The 22230-nt window shown below is 42.6% G+C and overlaps 1 protein-coding gene and 1 long non-coding RNA gene across 3 annotated transcripts in view; both read left to right on the top strand.

Annotated features, from left to right (window-relative positions):
* CACUL1 (CDK2 associated cullin domain 1) overlaps positions 1-15864 on the top strand; it is a 77272-nt gene extending 61408 nt beyond the window's left edge. For both annotated transcript variants that reach the window (XM_047701421.1, XM_047701420.1), the window contains 3 exons: positions 966-1104; positions 7804-7847; positions 8237-15864. In XM_047701421.1, the coding sequence (XP_047557377.1) occupies positions 966-1104; positions 7804-7847; positions 8237-8277 (224 nt within the window). In that variant the 3' untranslated portion in view covers positions 8278-15864. The remainder of the gene's footprint in view (positions 1-965; positions 1105-7803; positions 7848-8236) is intronic.
* On the top strand, positions 1111-5855 carry LOC125084291 (uncharacterized). Its single transcript, XR_007122586.1, has 2 exons — positions 1111-4512; positions 4726-5855. It is a non-coding gene; the product is annotated as an uncharacterized LOC125084291 (long non-coding RNA).
* Positions 15865-22230: the final 6366 nt, after the last annotated feature.

The raw sequence follows: 22230 nt of genomic DNA, 5'->3' as shown, positions 1-22230 counted from the left end.
GTTCTTACGACTATTAAAATTTTTGGTGTGTTTCCATCTGATCTTTAGAAGTTTAGTTTAGGCACAGTGCCAGCTGTCCCATCCTGCACTCCTTCATTTAATACACACTCTTTTCTTTGATTTCTTCATCTTTATTTTAATGATTGCCTGGAGTTCCATAAAATGGCAGATCAGTCTGGCTCCCGCCACCTCTCACTGATGGATGAGTGGTTCTCCTGGGGGCCGTATTGAGACTCTGAAGGTATATTTGAGTTGAGCTAGAAGGAGGGACACTGTTGAGAACATTTTGCCATGAGTTTATACAAGGGAAGAGTGGATTGTTTTTTTTGTGGTATTTATTTTTTTGTTGTTGTTGTTTTGTTTTGGTCATGTCTAACTTAACTGTTCTCCTGTTGGACATTTTTTACTTACCATTGACCCAGCACTGCACAGCATCAAACATGTTCTCCCCCACCCCCAGATTTAGAATTATTTACTCAGATTATAGTTTTTAAAGTGAGTTTACTGGGTTAAACCCAGATTGACATTTTATGGTTTTTTGATCTATACAGCGAAGATGTTTTCCAAAGGGAAAATTTGAAAGGGCAGCCTTTAAAAGGATCTGAAAGGGTAACAGTGGTAAATTAGGACCAGCAACAAGGAAGGCGGAGTGCTGGTTTTAGTTTAGCATGCCCTTGTTACAGGTGGATGTTGTTTATATTTAGTGTTCACAGATAAAGGGAAGAGAGTGTTCATTTATCAGCAAAATGTAAAAATATCTGCTTTCTTTGTACTGTTCATTCTTTTTAGAAAGGAGATTTAACCTGTTTGTAGATTCCTTGTCAGGATGGGATTGCATTGCTTTTTTTCCCCGCTTTAAGTTTGGTTTAAGAACATAGATTCTTTCTGTGAACAAAGAAAGCTTTCACTTTTTCATGGAATTTGTCTTTATGATTTCTTTAATGGATCTTTTCCTTCCTTCACAGAGTGGGTTCAGATGGCTCCAACTCTGTTTTCTAAATTTATTCCAAACATTCTTCCTCCGGCGGTGGAATCTGAACTTTCTGAATATGCTGCTGAGGATCAGAAACTTCAAAGAGAACTTATACAGAATGGTTTTACGAGGCAAGTGTCTTTTTTTTCTTTTTTAACAAAATACGTCCATTTCCTTTGGCCACTTTGGTTTGGCAAGGGAGGGAGACCAGAGTTCTTAGAATGGGAAACAGCCACCAAGTAGTCAGGGTGATGCTGCTGGGGGAGAGGTTAGCTGCCGGTCTCTGGAAATGGTGAAGCTGGGATTTGAGTTTATGGAAACTGCCCTTCACTAAACACGGATTTGGAAGAAAGGAGCTCTCTGTGGGGGAGCAGTGAGGCTGGGAGGCCTAGAAGGGCTCTTCCAGTTGTGACCTTCTCCTCTCAGCATTGGTGAGATGTTATGATTACTTATAATGTACTTCTATGACTGAACTAGTAAATGACTAGTTTGTGACTAAACCAGTAAAGTGGCTTTTTGATTCTAGTTTTCTTATTTTTGCTTTTGCTCTAAAATCTACTTGTTTCTTCTTAAAAAAAATAGGGTATCTCTTTATATGTGTCCAGAAAATTTGCCTTGCTTGGTTTTGATATACACATGTGGCTGATTTTTCTGAAATTTGCAATTCAGGATCCTAGCTATAACCCAGAAAGTCTTGAAAAGTGCATATTTTCAACCGAAATAGAATATTCTGTGGAAAAACACCCAAGTTGCATCACCAGATCATTCACGGACACAGTAAGGCCTTACATTTTCATGATCCTTACTTTTTACTCAGCACTTTAATATATCTTCTCTTATTTGAATTCCTGACATTAAAGGAAGAAAGTTATGGAAAGTTAGACACCTCGGTTCCTCCCTGAGATATAGTTGTGATCACAAATAGTAGGTTGAATTTTTACTCACTTATCTGACTAGGGCTGGGGATGGACATTCCTCTTTTATAGTTTCTGAGGCCAAGCTAAATCTCATATTACCAGTCTTGACCAAGATCGTTTTTACTGTCTCTGGTCTCAGCACAGGTTAGGAAAGAAAGCAGAAAATCTGTTTTTTGCAGCCTTAGGCATTGCTGTTTATTCCCATTTCGTCCTGGTGCCATCTGTATTCCTGTGGATGCAGGGGCACTGAGTAATTCACGGGTCATTGGCTCACTCACTGGCAGCTCGCACAGGAAAGGCTCCCGGAAGCTGTGTAGGTAGGTCTCGTAGACCTGATATTCTTGGGTCAAGTTAAGGGAAGGCAAGGCCATAGAAAATGCTGGAATGTTGGCAGGTAATTTTTCTCCCTCAAGTCCAGTGGTCAGGTGTTTTCTGACATTAATTACCATATCTCTAATAGTGGTATTATTTTCATATAGAGAATGAGCCTGTTTAATGCCATAGTAATTTTGCTTACTCATTTTTGAAGAGTTCAAAAGTCAGAATGATACAGGAAGTACACATTGAGAAGTTTTACTCCTACTTGTCTCCCCGTCTATACCTACCCCTTTAGGTGACTGTTTTATTAGTTCCTTAATGATTCCTTTCAGTGCTTCTTTTAATATACAGATACAGGCAAACACAACATGTATTCTTACTTTTACTCCTTTCTTATCCCTTCTGTTGTGTAGATAGAACTTGTGTAATCAGTCCCTTGTGGATGGCAACTGGACTTATTTCCAGTCTTGCTGTGACAGAGAATGCCGTGATGAGTACACTTGTACATGCATTAATTATGTACCTGTTGCCGGTTTATCTGAAGAGTAAATTCCCATAAGTGGGATTGCTGGGTCAAGAGTAAATGTAGTTGTAACTTTGATTAATATCACCAAATTGCCCTTCATAGGGGGTTCGTGCCATTTTGCATATCCACCAGCACAGTTTGAAAAGTTCCTCTTCTTCATGGCCTCTTCCTCATGGCTTTGGATTTTCACTGGTCTGGCAGGTGAAAAATAATTACTCAGATTGTTTTAATTTGCATTTCTCTTGCTAAGAATGAAGCTGAGAATATTATCAGGTTTGCATTTCTTTTCCTGTATATGGCCTGTTTATGCCTTTTGCTCACTTTTCTGTTCGTTAGCCTTTTTTCCCCTGGAATTCTAGGAGCTGTTTCTATATTGAAGAGATTGACTCTCTGCCTGAGATAAAAGTCTGTTAGTTTTCGCGATTTGTCTTTGACTTTGCTTATGGTGTTTTTTTGTTTTATTTTAAGTCATGCAGAAGTTTTTTATTTTTGTGTAATTTTATCAGGTTATATCTTTATGGGTTATGGGTTTTGAATTACAGTTAAAAGTTTTTTCTTAAGTAAATACAAAATAATCTGAGTCTACCTTTTATTGTTTCCTCTAGGCTTACCATAATATTGACATCTATGCTTTTATTAATGTTTTTATTTAAATGGTTGCTTTTAATTTTAGGGGTGAGTTTATTGATGCCTTTAAAAAATAAACAGGCTTCTGAAAAAATTTCATTTCTATGAAGCAATGGATGAAGGTAGCTCTTGTGGATTTCTCTGAACACCTTGAACTCACCTTCCACAACATATCCAGAGATATTTTCCTAACCCTTATTTTGGAACTGAAAGAAGACACCAGGGTGCAGGGCTGCATTTAAAGTTTGTATTCCAAGAGGTGATGTGATTAACCTGTTTTGTTGTACAAACCAGATTGGGCCATTTCTAGAATTAACAGCATACTATATACATTAATATGAGAACAGATTATCCTGTTGGGTACTTTGCACATTGTAGGTCCTGCCTAACCTGACATTCTCGGACTTCCTACAATCTACTGCTGAGCTGGCTCAGACCTGTTGGAAAGGATGGGCACATGTTCTATACTTAGCAGTTGAGAGCAAGTCTGTCTGTGCTTCCAGCTCGTGTGTATGGGCCTTCCACATTCTGCCCTGCCGGACTCAATGCTGCCTTTGACCATTATTTGACTAGGATTGTTTTGGAAAAAATGGTGTCCATGGGTGCAGAAAACCTTGAGAATATAATACGGGCTATTTAACAAGAATTCTGTTACTGGCTGTTCTGATTGAGCCGTCATTTTATGGTTTATTCCTAATTAGTCACATGATTGCTGTTCAGCTTTGTGAACTATTTTTTCATTTAGGACTGTGTTCTGTTTACGTGGATTAGTCCTGAAAGGCAGCACCCAGCTTTGATGTAGATGGCACAGAATGTCTTCAAAGTGTTTTGAAATGATGTGAATGTTGTCAAATACATCCTCGACTACAGTTAATGGGTGTTTCTCATTTGAGCTGGAGTTTATGTGCAGCATCTTTAGATACATGGAAGTAGACTTATTTGTAAGCTAGAATTAACATATAAGCTAAAAACAGCATTTTGTTTTTATCAGTTATCTGTGTCATAGGATTGATTATTGGAGGGTGGGAGAGGGCGGGTTGGTGTCTATTACATTATGGAGGAAAGCTTGTGTGGGAACTTCTCACACGCGCGCCCTCAGACGGGACCTTCTCTCACACCGGCCCGTTGGGCCTCTTCAGAGCTTGTAGTAAGTAGCTTTTTTTTTTTTTTTTAAGATTTTATTTATTTATTTGACAGAGAGAGATCACAAGTAGGCAGAGAGGCAGACAGAGAGAGAGGAAGGGAAGCAGGCTCCCTGCTGAGCAGCGAGCCCGATGCGGGACTCGATCCCAGGACCCTGGGATCATGACCTGAGCCGAAGGCAGCGGCCTAACCCACTGAGCCACCCAGGTGCCCATAGTAAGTAGCTTTTAAAGGCAAGTATTTTGCAGAGTAATTGTTACTTGGATTTCTGGAACAAAATGGTACCTTGTAGGAGTATTGTTGATCTTTTCAGCTGAGAGGGTCACTCTGGAATTGGCATTTTTTCATCTCGTAACAAGGATCTGGTTTTGAGGGCAACCATAGCTTTCTAGACTTGGCCGTTAGCTGATGTCTTTGGCAGCCTCTTGAGTAGATCACATCTACATTCTCTCTCTGTGACTTCTGTTGTTTTCACAGCTCTATTTTTCTCCTATTATTTTTGCATGTTCAGTTTTTATTTAACCTTTCAGGGGTGGCAATGAAGGTTATCTATAGAAGTTGAGGTTCTGGATAGAGAATCCCATGTCTTCCTTTTTGATCAGCATTAACTTATTTAGAATATTTGGTGAATGTTACTGTGATGGTACTCATAGAAGATAATATATAAGTGTAGATAATAATACAGGTTACCAACTGGCTTTGTAGGCACAGTGTTAACAGGAGGTGTTTAAAAAATGGCAGTAGGACACAGGTGTTGCGAGCTCTGTAGGTTAAGGCTGATACATGCTAAATGTGGTGCATGGTTTTCTCTAAATGCCCAGCCTAGAGACGAACCCTCAGAGGCCATTTGGTGTCTTCTCTTCCTGCCCGGTCATTGAGACTCCTCACCTCGCCCAGCAAGAGATTTCTTTCCTGGGAAACTGCTAATCTAGAAGATCACTCTGAAGCACGAAATAATCACTTGGGCTGTCATCTTCATAGTCTGTCTCTAGAGGCCATTTATCAATTATTCACTGATTTGTTAATTCAGCAAATACTTATTTTTTGCTAGATACTGTTCTTAGGTACTGGGTAAACAAATTCCTGTTTTTATGGAGCTTATGTTCTAATGTTGGGAGATAAATAATAAACATGTAAGCAAATTATTTCAAATAATAAAAAGCGCTGTGAAGAAATTGAGACAGAGCACGGGATAAAGAGTGAGGGCGTGACCAGGGCATGTGTGAAGGGCTGGTCCAGCTAATTGGGACATGAAATGCCTTCCCAGGGGCAGACATTCCAGTGAGGCCGTAGGTGATAAAGAGACAGCCACATGGCTAACTGGTGGCACGAGTGCTACTGGCAGGGAAGATGTAAAGTACCAAAGTGCTGGCATGTCCCAGGGAAGAAGAAAAACCAGCATGGCTGACATACAGTGGACGGTGGGGAGGTAGGCAAGAGCCATGTCTCACAGGACTTGGAAAATGAATTTGAATTGATTCTTAACTGTGATGGAAAGCCACTGAAGGGTTTTAATCAGAGGCATAAAATAATCTAATTTATGCTTTTACATAAGATTGCTCTGGCTCTGGTCTGGGCTAATAATAAGACTCTTGCAGACTGCATAGGGGAGAGATAATAGTGGCGTGGGTTGGGAGTGTAGCCATGGAGTTGATGGGAAGTGTTTGATTTGGATTATGTTTTGCTAAAGAGTGCTCCAGAGGAGAGGAAGAAAGAAATCAGGAATGAGCTAGGATTTTGGTCTGAGTAGTTGAGTGGCTAGTAGTGCCATTTATTGAGGAAGACTAAAGAAGGAGTAGGGATGGAGTGGAGTCACTGGCCATGGTATACTGGCAGTATTTAACAATCATCCAAGTGACAGTGGTGAGGAGACAGTTGGACCTACAAGTCTGAAGTGTAGGGAAGAAATGAGAGCTGGAGACAGAAATCTGGGAGTCATTGGCGTATGGATAGTATTTCAAGTCACAGGACTGGTATGATTGCCGTCCTAGACGATGTAGAATATATACACGGAGAAGAAACAGTGGCCAAGGACAGTGCTGGGTAGAGCCAAAAGTGTTTTGGGGAAGAGGAGATGAACTGTGTAGATGGTACTGAGGGACCGAGCAAGAGAAAGCTAGCAAATCCATTGTTCTTACTCATTACTTGAGCAGTTTAGTTATTTGTCTGGATTATTGTCTGAGAAACTGGAAAGACAAAACTAGGATTTATAGGCAGCACAGGACCTAGTCAGGACTTCTATTTCCTTATTTGTAAAGTGGAACTACAACTTCTATAGGTGGAGGAGATGAACTGCTTAATACATGTGAAGGTTCGTGTTCTTCCACCTGCGGGAAGGGTATTCGTATATATTAAGATTCTGAGATTGGGGGGGTGGCACCTGGGTGGCTCAGTCATTGAAGTGGCTGCCTTCAGCTCAGGTCATGATCTCAGGGTCCTGGGATCGAGCCCTGCATTGGGCTCCCTGCTCAGTGGTGAGTCTGCTGCTCCTTCTCCCTTTGTCATCTCTCAACTCTCACTCTTCTCAAATAAATAAATAAAAATCTTAAAAATAAAAGTTCTTAGATTTTTCACGAAAGCCTTAAGCAGTGTTTGGTCTTACAGTAAGGCTTTCTGCGGCGGGGTGGGGTGGGGGAGGGTTGCCTGGGTGGCTTAGAAGATGGAGGATCCAACTCTTGATCTCAGGGTCGTGAGTTCAAGCCCCATGTTGGGCGCCCTGCTGGATGTGGAGCCTACTTAAAAAGGGGGGTGCGTTTTGAGGGAACATTTTGGATTCATATTTGAGGTTTGTCCTAGTATAAGCCAGGTCACTGACTATGTTGGTAGCAGAATCCAGGTTTATCTTCAAAGACATTTTTAGTCTGAACCTATTCCTAGAACCCAGTGTAAGCTATTTATATGGCTAACCCTTCCTCCATTTAATAGCTTTCTGTATGTAAAAGGGAGTGCCTCGGGTGCCTGGCTGGCCCGGTCATTAAGCCTCTGACTTTGGGTCAGGTCATGATCCTAGGGTCCCTGCTCAGCAGGAAACCTGCTTCTCCCTATCCCCCTGCTTGTGTTCCCTCTCTCGCTGTCTCTCTCTGTCAAATAAACAAATAAAATCTTTTAAAAAATAAAAAATAAAAGGCAGCACCTTTTAGCTAAGAATATTCAGGTTTAATGTCTGTTTTAAGCTGTGTTGTTAGAATTGAAATACCTGCTTTCCTTCTGTTACGGGTTCTGTCCCTTCATTTCTCCTCTTTTGGTGTATGAAGATGTCTGCGTGTTCTCTTGATTCCTTCTTCTTTTCATATCCGCAGAGGTGACCAGTCCCGGAAGAGAGCTGGGGATGAGTTGGCTTATAGTAAGTAACAACCTTCTTACCTTTTCTGACTGTCTCGTTATGCCAGGCAGCTCCTGGTGGGGGCGGTGTGGGGAATCTAATGGAATGGTGTTCTCCACGAGGCACTCTGTGTGGTCAAGGCCAGACTGTTGAGTCTAGTTGGTGGCCGTGGTTTCCAGCAGCTGTCAGGGACCTCCCAGATTCTGGAGTCTCTCCTAGAATGGGATGACGGCCTCGCCTCAGTCCCTGATCACACAGCCCCTTTCACTTCAGTCAGCTTGTTTTTTTTTTTTTTTATCTCCTTTTGGGGATTGCAAGGGGGTTGAGAATTACGTATTAAATAGATTCTTACCATTATCAGATGCTATCTGCTATTCATACTTTTTTCCGTTGCAATGTTTTTTTTCTAGACAGCTCGTCAGCGTGTGCAAGTTCCAGAGGGTACAGATAGTGAATGTATTGAATGTACTTTCCTTCCCGAAAAGAGGACACACTGGAGCTGCAGAGACTGTATTCGGAGCACAGCGGGGGGCCTGCAGACACTCAGGAGCTCTGTCACAAAGTTGTTCTTGGAAGAGGATGTTGGACTTCTTACTTTGGTTTGTAATTTTAAAAAAACAAAAAAACTAACAAAAACAAAAAACAGTTGCTGCTAGACTTGGGGATGATTTTGAAATGGGACAATCTTTTAATGAGTTTACCTACAGATTCTGTGAGGAACAAGCATCTTGAAAAGCGACCATTGCTAAGGGAAATCCAGCAGCCAACATCAGCAGCTTCCTCCAAAAATAGAAGAACAGAGAATCTTTTTTTTTTTTTTTTTTTTTTTTAAAAAGCACTTGTTTTGTTCATTTGTGGACTTGGCACTTCAGCACATTGGCTTTGCACATCAGAATCTCTTTTGCTTTAAAATCAAGCAGATCATTACAGTGCAGTGTTTTTCGCCCATTACCAAAAAAACAACCCCTTTTAAAAGAGTTGGTCTTTGTTTAGCATTAGAAAGTCTCATTAAAGGAAACCGTTAACTTGGCTTCTGCCATAACTTTCCCCCTCACCAGTTCACAACTTTTTTCTACTCTGTGCCTTGAGCTTTGTGCACTTTGCAACTCTGTGACCATGGTGTTCAACTCACAAATGCTTCGTGAAAAGGTTTATGGTATCACAGACTCCCCCACTAAGGTGTCAGGTGTGACTTTGTAGCAGGATGCTTAATGAGTGGGAAAGTAGAAGCGTGTTGCTCACTGGTCGGATCTCCCCCGCCTCACTGTGGCATATTCATGTTAATGTTGGGGACCAACTCTGTAGAACATATCCATTCCCTCTGTCACTTCACATGATTTCACCAGCTGCTGGAGTATTGGCATAATGCTAGTGTAGGAGTGTGCTGGACTTCAGCACTAAAGCTCCCTTTTTAGTATCGTGGAGAAATTTCCAGTGGTAACAGCTAGTTACTGTGATGCCCTAGGAAGCAGATACGGTTATTCAGTCCAAATACAGTAAATGGTGTGGGCTTCTGGATCCATTTCATTTTAAATGGGTGAGATAGGTACTTTGAAAAACAAAGTTTGCCGTCTGCATCTTTTTTAGCATTATATTCAAGTATACTAGAGAAGTAGCATTGCTGTTTCAAGCTTCCTTCCAGCTGTGACACAGCTATATATTTTTTTCCTACACCCACAGTGCTGTTTAGGTTCTTACAAAAGACTCGAAAGATTATTCTAGTTGTTTCTGGAAGGCAAAGAAAAATAGATGTGGCAGGTGAAAATATTTTTCTTCTCAATTTTGCTTGACTCTAAATTGAGCATATTCTTGACTCTGGCTGTGTCATGCTGTTTACCTCTTCAGAGAACTTGGGGCAAAACAAGATGTATCAGGGATAGTGTCACAATTCTGATTATCAGGTTTCTCATAGAGTTGCCTTTGTCAATTCAGTCTGTCTTTTCTCAGGAGCAGGCTGGATGGGAGAGTTTGAAGTGTGATGATAGGAGCAAGGAAGTCATCTGATAGAAGTCCTCTATTGGTAAAATTACTGATCTGAGAAGTAAATGTACAGATTGTCAGGTTTTTAAAGTACTTATCAACGAGAGTTGGTGGATTTTGCAGAGGACTTTGAACTGGACCGTTTAACTCTGTGAGCATCTTAGATTGTATTGGTAAACACTGAATTACTGTAAGAATATACACAGGCTCTCACTGTGCCCTGTGCAGGTTGATTTGGTACCCCAGTAACATTGTGGTGTCAAGGAAGAACTCCATTCTATCATGAAGTCCCAATTTTACTTTTTGCCGTGGCATGCTTGCTGCGGGCTTATAAATGTAACACCTGTGACTGACGTCTCTCCTGAGTGGTTTTAATAATATAATTCTGAAAGGAATAAAATTGGGGTGTTTCTTTAAATGTGGATGAATTCTTCATTATCCTAATAATGTGCCCAAATGCTTTTTTTGGGAGAGTATTCTTTGGTCAACAATGGAACTTTCTCTATAAAAGCATTGTATTATGATGTGAATTGGCATTAAAATCTTTGGATGCTTTTGCATTATTAAGTTAATGGAGAAATATTTTATATTGTCTTATTATTATTATTATTATTATGTGTTAACAAAAAGTGGGCAAAGTTTGCAAAATTTAGTTTCTTTGAATATTTGCACAGCGACTGCAGCTCACAGTGGGCCAGGGCTTGGTACTACAAATCCATGAATGGAAGACACTGGAGAAAGAAAATACTCATCTCCTAGTGCATGTGACCTGGTTGCTACTCATTATCTTGGCCCCTTGAGGCACATTGCAGGATGAAAACCCTATTTCTTTAAGTAGAAATTGACCTTGCTTATTTAATTGGGTTTCTTAGCAAAATTCCGAGTTTGCAACATGGGAGGAGATAAGATTTGCCCTCCGTTTTGTATTGACTAAGCATGGTCAGCCAGAAAGTATTTTCCTCTCATGTTTACTTGTATTCTTCTTGCCAGTACAGTATCTAGTCTTTCCACCCCAGTTAAGTCCTGGCTTTTGTGGGGCCCAAATCACTGAGGACAGAAAATTGTACATTGATTGTCTCCTTAGGCTACACGTAGTTGATTCGGCGAGCCTGACTCGTGTGTGTGTGCAGCCTGAAACCAGACTTTCCGAAAGAAAGCCAGCTCGGTCACCTTGGAATAATGACCTGTCAAAGTAAATGACGATGGTTTTGAGAGACAGTACTTACTTTCAGAGTTGGCCTTATGCTTCAGTAACAGTGTCCTCTCCTGGTCTCTGTGGTCACAGCTGTACCCTCACCTGACAGGAGCTACTGCTTTGTTTTCTGTGGGGCGGAAAGCCAAACCTCGTAGAGTGTGACTCTTAATCTAGTAGTACTTAGGTAGATTTAGAAGAAACACAAACCTGGATGCATGAGTTGTGCGTTACTAAATTTTGTGGGAAAGTTACTTTTTTTTTTCCTGTCCCTTTTACAAGATTGAGGCAGTTCCTCTCCCTTTCTTTGGGGTGTAGGAGGGAAACAGCGGTAAGTGAACCGGCAGGAGGGTGGGCGCCCGCGGCGTTCCTGCTGTGTGCGTCTCTGGTGCCCCAGCCTCATAGAGCTGCCACTCCCCTGGTTACAGACGCCATGCTTTCTGTTGGGTTGCAAATTTGCACACAAGAAGAATTCCTCAGGAAGAGTTTGCACATGCATCGCCTTGCAATATTCTGTAATGACCGAACAAGGGACTTGAATGTTTTTCAGCACAAAAGGAGAACTTCAGAGTGGTGTTCTGTGCACACGTACTGGCAAAGGTCATGGTGATCTAGCAAACACGATTGGTTTCTGCAACATAAAGTGAGCAGGAACACTTGTATCATAGTATTTAAATAAGCCTGTTTAATCTCCAGAGTAACCCTTCCAGATTTTGTCTTCTTTTCTTATTGAGACCGGCTATATTTTCTGCTGTGTTTTTTCTGTTTTATGGCAGTTAATTATTTCCATGATTATTATAGAAGCATTGCCCTTGAGCTGAAATTCAGTTGTTTAATAAGCAGCTATTATTGAAAATAACTGAACATTGTTTTATGAATATACACTAATCTGAGATATTAAAATATTTTAAAACTAAGAAGCAAAACAAAAAACCTCCATTAGGTATCCAGGCAGTTTGGATGTTTTGAGCTGATTTTTTTTTAATGGTGTCTCATTGTGCTTCAGAATATTATGTTTACTTTACTCCAGGTCTAGGCCTCTTAAGGGGACTTTAAAATGTAAGATCAGAATGTGAATCCCTTGACTGACACCTAGAATAGGTTTATAGGACCTTTTCGGTTGTGGTTGCAGTTTTCAGTAAGATTGCGTAAGATGAAGTTCATGTTTATCAGAAGTTAAAATAGGAGTTCTTGGAGAAATGGCTTTCTTGTTACTTTCATTACCTTATGGAAATTTGCCCCAGTTTCTGGCCACCAGAATTGATGAAAGGACCCCTGATGTTTTCAAGGGTAACGATCTGTTTTGTCCCCTTAGTTTTGATGAACTAAGTCACTGACACTTTCCCTCCTCCCCTGGCCAAGACCCTGTTTTCAGCTTCTTTCCAGAGCCGAGTGGCACAAGTACATAGACTATTCCTGCTGATGTTGATGGTGTGGCTGTGGGAGAATTAGAGAAAATCCCCTTCAGAGGTATGTTCTAATGACCTCAGTACACATTGTACTCCCTCTGGTCGAACATTATCTTCATTTCTGGTTGGACTGTGTTGCTTAGAAAAATGCTAATGGTTTAAAATTCTAGGAAACTTATAGTGTGGCTCTGGGGTAAATTTTGTGGTTCGGAAAAAAATAAATATTTTGTATTGATTCTAACATGTCATTTCAGTGTGGCGACGATGTACTAAATGCAGTAAGACTGTGGATGTTCTCTCAGAAGGGTATGTTTTGTTAAACAGATGGCAATTTAATTGCTCTCATTAGCTCTGTTTGTCAATATTATGACCATGCAATGCAGGAGAAATTGCTCAGATGTGAAGTTGTGGAAGCTATGGCTGGAAACAGGAATGCTTATGAGTAAATGGGAGGTCGAATGCAGACAAGAGGCTCTTGCCACCCACCAGCACAGCCAGAGCAAGGATGGAGCAATGAAGTCTAGTCCCTGGTGGTGCTTATTTGTTGGAAAGCATGGTGGAGCTTAGAACAGGGTGTTCTGTACACCAGCTCTTATCAATCAAGAAAAAATGGTGGATGAAACTCTTCTTGATTGGGGATTAAAGCCACTGACTTTGGCTCTGACCTTTAACTCTTGATGGATTTGAATTCACTCCTTCTGTATTAGGGTGTATACCATCACTCGAAAACATTGTGGTTAATGAAAATAAATCTTGTACAGATGTCCTTGGCTTGTATGTTGATACTTGGTTCACTGTAACTTTGTTATAATACGGAACATACGATTTCCCTTACAGTATATTCATGATGCCTCCTAAATAATAACCAGAGTCAGCACATTGTCTGTTCTGTCAGCTGGTTAATCCGCTGGCAGGGTGAGTGTCCATCTTGACCTTTGTACCAGTGATTGGAAAAAAAGGGCGTGTGTAGTTAATTATATACATTTAGTTACCTAGGCTGCATACGTATGCAGTATCTATACATATGTACATATATATGTCGTTTTTCTTCTTTAAACACTGGCACATTATGGACCTTTATCAAAAGTTTCTGACTTGCGGTTTTTTGCATTGATGATACCATGCTTTTAAAAAATAACCCTTTTTTCTTGCTATGAAATTAATATTATCTCCTAGGTTTTTTGAAATCTCACTTTACAATTTTAGTTCCTCTTTGCTTTCTCTTTTCAAGTGTCCTTCCTACAGTGTTCTCGGAATGCCAGTTGTCATCCTCCTCTTTTTTTAAGACCTAAGCTGTGTTGTACTGGTAACTTCTTTTTAATTACTGCACACAGCAGGATTCCGTGACTGTCTTTTCTTTTTCTCTGCATTGAAATCACCTGACAGTTTCCTCCTTCAGCTTTTTCTTTGTTTCAGCCACATAAGGAGTTATTTAAATCCTCTCCCTTCCCTTAGCAGATTTTTTTTTTTTAACTGAACATTGAACTTTTCTACTAGAGTCAGTTCTAATCAGGGAGGTATGTTTAAAATGTGTGTTTAATTTATTTCCTCTATTGGCTTATGTCTTCATAATCTAAAATTCTAAAACGTTTTGGATTTCAAAGAACATGGTTTCGTAGAAGGAATATCATACAGATAATCTGAGAGCAAAAGTCTGTTTTAGCTTTACTGAGTTGTGTGTTCTTGGGTAAGGTTATTTTTCTCAACCTTAGTCTCCCCATATTAAGCCCTTTTTCCTCCCTAGATTACTCATGATAGAGCATCTTCCTGGGGTGATGGGTTTCATTGGCTAGAGGAATAGAACAATTCTAAACTTCTTAATAATGCACCTTAAATGACTAATAATATACCTCAAAACATATATTTAAAAAAATGGCCACAGCTACAAAGAGAAATAAGGTAATCTACCAACATAATGGGCATTTTAAACATACCTCCCTGATTAATTAATAGATCATGAAGAAGACAAAATCATGATCATGAAGGGCATGAAGATTTAAATAGCACAACTAATAAATGAGACCTGATGGAGATACAGAAAATCTCCCTGCACCTTCCAATGAGAAAATAAGCGTTTTTTGCAAACCAAATCTAACATTGCATTTAAAGTACAAGGAATGATGACCAAATTGGATTTATCCCAGGAAGTAAATTGGTTAATATTAGAAAATCAGTCAGTGTGACTCATCTGTTAACGGACTAAAGTATGATCAGATTGTGAAAATTCAAAGAGTCTACAAGGCAAATTAAAAGACTTAAGAGCTTATCAAGGTTGCTGGAACAAAATCAATATGCAGATGTCAGTTACGTCTCTATGCATCCAGCTACAAGCTCTCATGTCTCCACAATTTAAATATAATTAAAAATTTACAGTAGGAACAAAACAATATAGAGTATGTAAGAATAAATCTTACGAGCTGTGTAAGCCTTTTAATGACAAATGGTGATTTAAAAAAAAAAAAACAAACCCAATACTTCTATTGATCTAAATGAATGGAAGGACTATGATGGAGAAGATCATCTTGGTCTCAACTCTTTGTCCAAATTGGCTAATAGATTACTGCAATTCCAACAAAAAGTCCCAATGGTTTTCACTGTGATACTTGACAAGCTGATCCCAAAATGTAAATGGAAGAGCAAAGGGTCAGGGATATTCAAAACATTATAAAAAAGAATGAGGAGTGAGGGGAACCTAGCATGACCAGATTTTAAAGCTTACTCTAAAATGAAAAAAACAGAAACCATTACTCAGACATCTAAAGAAGCAACAACAAAAACTTTAAAATGTAGTGATTAAAACAATGTGGAATTGGTATAGAGATTACGAGTAGATAAATAGACAAGGACAGATTGCTCAGAAACTGATCCAATTAATATGAGAACTTAATTTTTAAAAGGGCAGTCATGGCAGACTTCGGGGAGAAGGATGGATTATTTAATAAATGGGGCCTAGGTAATTTTTCACAAAGGGGAAACGCGAATTGGACCTTGCCTTGCATCAGGCACAAAAAGCAATCCCGGGTGGATTAAAGGTTCACACAGTAAAATTAAAACTATAGAACTTTTAGAAGACAATATAGAAGAATATTTTTATGACTTTGGGGAAGGGAAGGATTTCATAAACAAAAGAGGATGTGCAAACCACTGAAAAATGAATAATTTGGCTACATTGACAGTACTTCTGTTTACTGAACATTTCACAGAGTGAAAAAATGAGCCCAAAGTGGAATATGATACAGATGTTCACAGTATATACCTAACTTGTTAAAGAGCTATCTGCATATAAACCAGTAACAAAAAGAGAAATGGGCAAAGATGCAGACATTCATAGAACAAGGAACAGAAGTGACCAAGCCTGAAAACATGTCTAACTTTAGTCATCAGGAAATAAACCCATAAATATCATTTCCTGGCCATCAAATTGTCAGCCACCAAAAAAAAAAAAAAAAACAACAACAACAACAGAAAATACCAGTAATTGGAGAGATGACAGCAGGGTCTTTTTCATCTGCTGCTATTGGCGTGTAAGACCGTGCTACCACTTTGGAAAACAGTATTAACTAGTTAAGTTGACCACAGATAGATCGTACAGGCAAGGATTTATGCTCAGAGAAACTCCCATGTGGGTGTATACACCCAGGAAACCCACAGGAACAGTGCAGTTGTTTATAATAAGAAGAAGAGAGCCAAATGTCCATCCACAGTATAATGAGTAAGTGAGTCTGCGTGTGGAATTCTGGAGAGCAGTGAGTGTGGTGTAGAGCTCTGCACATTGTGGGTGAATCTCAGAAGTGACGATGGCTTAAGTCAGAATGATTCATGAGTAGTAAAGCTAAAGAAAAGGAAGATTAACAAAATCTTTGTTAATTTTGACAAAATTAACAATCAAGGTCGTGGTTTCCTTAGGGATGGGCTGGAAGGAAAGCAGAAAGGAGCATGGGCTTATAAGCACTTGATAATAGGAACTTTTTGACTGTTGTAAATACGTCAGTTCTTGAGTTAATATGTATATTCGGTGCAAAATCAAATGCCAAAGAGTATTTATTTTTAATACAAATTAAAAATTCATATGGAAGTATAACATGAAAATAGGAGGATCTTCATTGAAAGGGGAGGAAAAAAGGGAACTTGCTGTACCAAAAAAAATTTTTTTTCTTTAAAGTGCAATTAAATTTTTACACTCATACAAAAATAGACCACTCAATGGAAAATAGTATTAAAAATAAACTCAGATGCCTCTAAGAATTTAGAATGCACTAAAGGTGGCTTTTTGAAATAATTCCGACCATGACGGATTACTCAGTAAAAGGTGCTGGTTTCAGTAGAGAAATTTATTCCCATCAGACCATTCACCAAGAGAAATTCCAGTTGGACTAAAAATTTAAGAATAAGTTATAAAAGTGAGAAGACAATATAGTTAATATCTGGAGGGATTGGAGAAGTTTATTCTAAGGATGTAAGCAGTGGCAGGAAACAGCGCTGTCCAAACCCGAGTGTGTGTAGAGCACCACCCCAGCATGTGCATATAGACATGTATATTTTTAAGTTAATGTTTATGTACTATACCAATACACATAAGGCAAAAAAAAAAAAAAAGAGGGTGAAAACGTTTAAAGTATCTTTTGTGTGTATTGTAAAAAAAAAATAACCTTTGCTCTTTCTAAAACTTTTTTTCTTTTAGTGAGAGCTGTATAATTAAAAGTGCTTCATTATTTTTGAAACCTCTAGTTTTAACATTTTGTGATAAAAATTACTTAATTTCTGATTCTAAGGTAAGTTTATTCTAATGCTGGGTTTTAACGGCTATTGTAGCTTAAAAAGCCACTTCATTACGATCTGTGGATCCAAATGACTGTGCTTAACCGAGAAACAATGCTCATTTTCCACTTCATCTACTAGTCTTCAAAAGTGTTTGTTGAAATCTTTATAATAAATTTCCATCTTTCTCACCATCAGTACCTTGTCCTTGCTCAATTGCAAGTGTGGCATTTTTACTGGTTAAAAAAAAAATGGGTTCATGGGGCACCTGGGTGGCTCAGTGGTTAAGCCTCTGCCTTCAGCTCAGGTCATGATCTCAGGGTCCTGGGATCGAGTCCCACATCGGGCTCTCTGCTCTGCAGGGAGCCTGCCAGAGAGCCTGCTTCCTCCCCTCTCTCTCTCTGCTTGCCTCTCTGCCCACTTGTGATCTCTCTCTGTCAAATAAATAAAATCTTTAAAAAAAAAAAAAAGAAAATGGGTTCAAAACTTCCTGAAAGTCATTTTTGGATTTCATTTCCCAAGTTTTAAGTATGTACTTACGAGAATTTTTAATAGGTAACAGTTCATTTTCATAAAGCTGGAAACATAGGTCTTACCATTTTCAAAATGGTTTTAACATGAATTTGTTTTGGAAAAGGTAGCTACTTTCTTACTGTTAAAATATCATCTTTTATCTTGAGGGGCAGGTAATACCTTTTACATTGTGTATTACTGACACGCACTTGTCACCACAAGAAAGGTTGGCAAATTGCAAACATTTTCTTTTTCTCAATAAATATATATCACTTTAAGTTTGACAGTACTTTTTAGAAAACCAGCAGCCTCTTGGGATTTAAATTTCCCCTTCTCAACAGGTTCCACGGGAGAAGCCCTACAGAAAGTGGTTTGAATCATTTTTTTCCACTTTTCCCAAGGCTGGTACATAGCCAGCTCCCAGAGGCGCACAGAGAAGTTCCATGTAACGGGTGACTTCGCAACATAGGGGCTCAATTCTCTCCCAACCCCCGCTTAGGAAGGGCTGGGAGGAGAGAGAAGCAGAGCAGGGGAATATTGTGAGGTGTGCTGTGGGGAGAAAAACGCCTTGGATATCCCAGAAGAGCTTGTCCTCAGGAAGCAGCCTCCAGAGCTACCCGTGTGGGTAGGGACGCCCTGTGTGCACAGAGTCCTCTAGGGCCAGCTCCAGGCTGGCCCCGTGGCTCTCCACAGCTGATACCGGGCGAGGTCTTAGCTGGATTGGGTGCTTCAGTCCCACTGCTAAGGTTTCCTGCATTTTCCAGGGACATCTGGAAGCGGGTGAACCGCATGAAAGGCTCTGGGGAAGGAGTAGAGCCCTGTCCAACGCAGGGAGCCAGAGCAGTGCCCACCTCTCTGCGCGGTCGGTGCAGGCCAGGGCGGTCCTTTGCTGGCAACCCCCTTTCTGGCCTCTGACTACCTCCCGCTCCGGTGAGTTCTCCAGGGATGGACCCAGGGTGCGGCCCGGCCCCCAAGAGGAGGGGCTGCAGAGGCGCAAGTAGTTTCCTGCCACCTCAGAGGACGCCTCTCAACCCTTCCCCTCACCCGGAGCGCTGTCGGGCAGAAGTGCTTGCCTTGGCTCTGCGGAGGGCCATCTGCGGTCGTGCCCTCGAGGGCAAGGTTGGTGGCTCAGCCCGCAGGCACGGTTAGCGGACCACTGCCACAGCCCTTCCCCGCGCGTGTCTGCCCCTCTGGCTCTGTGTGTGCCGAGGACATCCTGTAGATGGAAGTCGAGTGTGGGTTTGTCCTGCAGGAGCCTGTGAGGGCGGTCAAAGCCCGCAGCGGTGGGAGGAAGATTCTACACCCTGTAGGGCTGGAGGCTGCGGCTTCTGAGCAGCGTCCGGCGTCCTGCCTCCACCTCCCCTGGCTGCTGGCCCGAGGCACCGTGCAGAGGCCAGCGCCCCCTGGGGCCCCTGTCATGGCTTCGCTGTTCTGCACGGCAGAAGTCCCGGTTTTCCCGTCTGTCTCTCTGGGCAAGGTTTGGCGTTTTCGCCAAAATCCGTAAGCTCAGTCTACACAAGACAACGTCCGACAGATCCCAAGTGAGAGACTCTGTGCAGGACGCCTGGCCGCTCCCTCATCAAAGGTGTTGTGGTCATGAGAAATGAGGAAAGACCAAAAACCCGTCCGATTAAGGTGACCGTGGAGACATGGTGATTAAACACAATGTGGGGTCCTGGGATAGAAAAAGGACGTTTGTGGAAAAGCTGGAGGAACTGGAATAAAATCTGCGGCTTAGCTAATGGCGTGGTACCAGTGACGATTTCCTAATTTCCAGAAATGACCCACACATCCGCTTTAGCCCTCAGGGAAGCTGGGGGAAGGATTTACAGAAATGCTCTGTACTATTTTCGCAATGCTTCCATAAATCAAAAACTGTTTGCCAAAATGTTTTATTTAAATATGGGTCTCTCAAGGCTGTAAAGTGGGGGGACGTAACAGTCGCCAGTTTGTGCTGCAGAAGCTGACAGGGAGCTGCACACGGTGTTGGGCCTGATGGCGGGTCGCCGAGCCCCACCAATAAAAAAAAACCTGTGTTTTGAGATAAATGTTTATCTTCAAATCAAAGGGTCTGAGCTTAACAACACCTGTGTTTTGCTCCTACTGTCCTCTTGCTGGTGTTGACAGTACATTTCAGCTTCTAGTCAGGGATTGGAGAATTGGGTTGGTATTGGTATTACCAGCCCAGCTTAGCCAAAACAACCCGGCAACTCATCAACCGGCAGAGGAAGCTTTGGAAGACGGGCAGTTGAAGTCCTTGGCCCTTGGGTCTCCTGTGGCTGGGAGGTCTTCCCCCGGGGCACTCGGGGAGTCCCTCTCTTCTGGGTTCCTTACACCCTCTACTCTTGGGCTTTCCAAGGATTATCTGGGTTTAGTCACATACTCCCTGGTTCCCACAGAGCTAGAGTTCGCACGTTGACTGAAAATCTTGCTAAGTCAAGCTGATCCAAGGTGTGAGACCAGGAAGTATTGTGCAAACACGGCAGGAAGGTTAAAGGCTCCAGCTCCATATGCTGATAGAGGAGAGGAGAGCAAGCCAAGGAAAGCGGGTTTTCCGCTGGGAGGGCGATCTTAGCAGGGGTACAGGGGAGCCTTGGAAAGAAAAAATGGGAAAATTCGAGAGGCAGGTGCTCCAGTGAAGATTGGATGTAAAGGCATTTTTAAAAAAGATTTATTTATTCTAGAGAGAGCGTGCGTGTGCACAGAGGGAGAGGGCAAGTGAGAACCTCAAGCAGACGCCCCCCGCTGAGCATGGAGCCCAACGCAGGCCTCACTCTCATGACCCTGAGATTATGACCTGAGTCGAAATCAAGAGTCAGCTGCTTAGCCAACTGAGCCACCCAGGTGTCCCAGCCATGAGGGCATTTTTAAGAGCTGAGACTGCCAGTCACATCAGGCCATCCCGGGCCAGGGCCCATGAGGAGCCACTGTGGCCTGGACACATGGGGTGAGGGTGGCGCGGGGCTTGGGACTCAGGCTACGGGAGCAGGTGGCAGAGCTGGGACACTGACCAGGACCTCTCAGAGGCAGCGTGGAGCAGTGGAGAGAATGGACACAGAGCTGCGTTGGGGTCAGCTAGCTCCCAGTCTATGAGTGGTGTGTCCCTGTGTAGGTCACTCCCACTCTCCAAGCCTCAGTTTCTCCTGCCGTAAAGCCAGAGGGCTCAGGTTTTCGCTTGTTCTGTGGCTCGGATGCTTCTCATCCTTCAGTTCAAAGGATAAGAACCACAATCGCGGGGACTCTTCCACTGTCCCGTCACCCAGCATCGGCTGTGGGCTGGGCACTGCGTGAAGCATCCTGTCCATCCTCTCAGGGATGCTCACAGCAGCTCTGGTTTCCAGTGACAAAGGTGGGGCTCACAGATATAATGTGACCTGTCCAAGGTCACCCACCGGGGGACACAGCAGCCGGTCCCCAACGATCGCACACTGTTGGGTTGATGTAAGGGCTGCAAGATGTAACCAGAACGCAGGCTGGCAAGCCCAGTAAGTGCTCGCAGGCTTCCCTGCGGTAGCCGTGCTGCTCCTGGGCACAGCTGTCTGGATGGCAGAGGTGTCCTAGGGGTACGAACGGCCTCCCGCCTGGTGCTGAGTTCCTCAGCCTGCCGGCTGTCTCGTGCCAGTAGCGTTCTCTGCTGGGCAGTGCCTTCTAAGCTCTGGGTGGCCACTTGGCCTCCAGGCAGAGCCCCATCTGAGTGGCCCAGCCTTAGGGAAGACCAGACTTTTGGGGCACACGAGGAAGAGGTGCCCCACAGGTGGGCAAGAGCTCACTTAGCAGAGCCAGAGACTCCCAAGGCCAAAATGACGTCCCTGCCAAAAGCCAGAAATCGCAATTGAGTGGCTGATTCTTGTTTGCTGTTTGGAGGGACAGAGGTCAAAGCCAAGGGCACACGGCTCGGGAGACTGCACCCTGTTGCAGGGAGAGCTCAGCTTAGAATCTGGAGCAGACCGGGGAAATTTTGGCTCCACCTTTAATTCACCAGGCAAGTCACTGGACCACTCTGACCTGCAGTCTCCTCATCGACAAAACCAAAAATTGGCCCATGGTGGTGAACACCACTGTTAGGGTCCTCTGACCTTCCATTTCGCTTCGTATAGTTCCCTTTGGGGGATTGTTCCTCCCGTTTACCAGTCTTGGGGGCACTGCTGGGGAAGCCCTGGGCAGGCAGACTGCCTGAGCCACCCAGGCTTTCTCCCTGGAAGCTGGGACGGTGTGCGGAGCAATCTGCTGTCTGAAATGGGAGGAAGCAGCCCCCCGCAAGAGCAGAGAGGGACTGGGTGTGGGTCCTGCCATGGAGATCCCTGGTGCCGCCAGGTGTGGGGGCTCCAAAATGTGGCACTCAGCACTTCTTCCACCTGGTGACCACCGTCCCTTTGCCCACCGTGGCCTTATCTCCATTTCCGTCTTCAGGGGTGGTAGCCGGTGACTGGTGCTCGCAGCCCAAGCTCTCTGGCTGGACCCCCAGAAGATCCCTTGTGCCGCATCCCTTCCCCAGAGTGAGGACTCTGCTACCCACTTTGGAGCCTTTCTTTTTTCTTTTCTTTTTTAAATA

This window comes from Lutra lutra, chromosome 14 (assembly GCF_902655055.1).
Source record: "Lutra lutra chromosome 14, mLutLut1.2, whole genome shotgun sequence".
Lineage (NCBI taxonomy): Eukaryota > Metazoa > Chordata > Mammalia > Carnivora > Mustelidae > Lutra > Lutra lutra.
The sequence above is the reverse complement of the archived record's forward strand: the minus strand, read 5'-3'. Positions and strand labels throughout refer to the sequence as shown.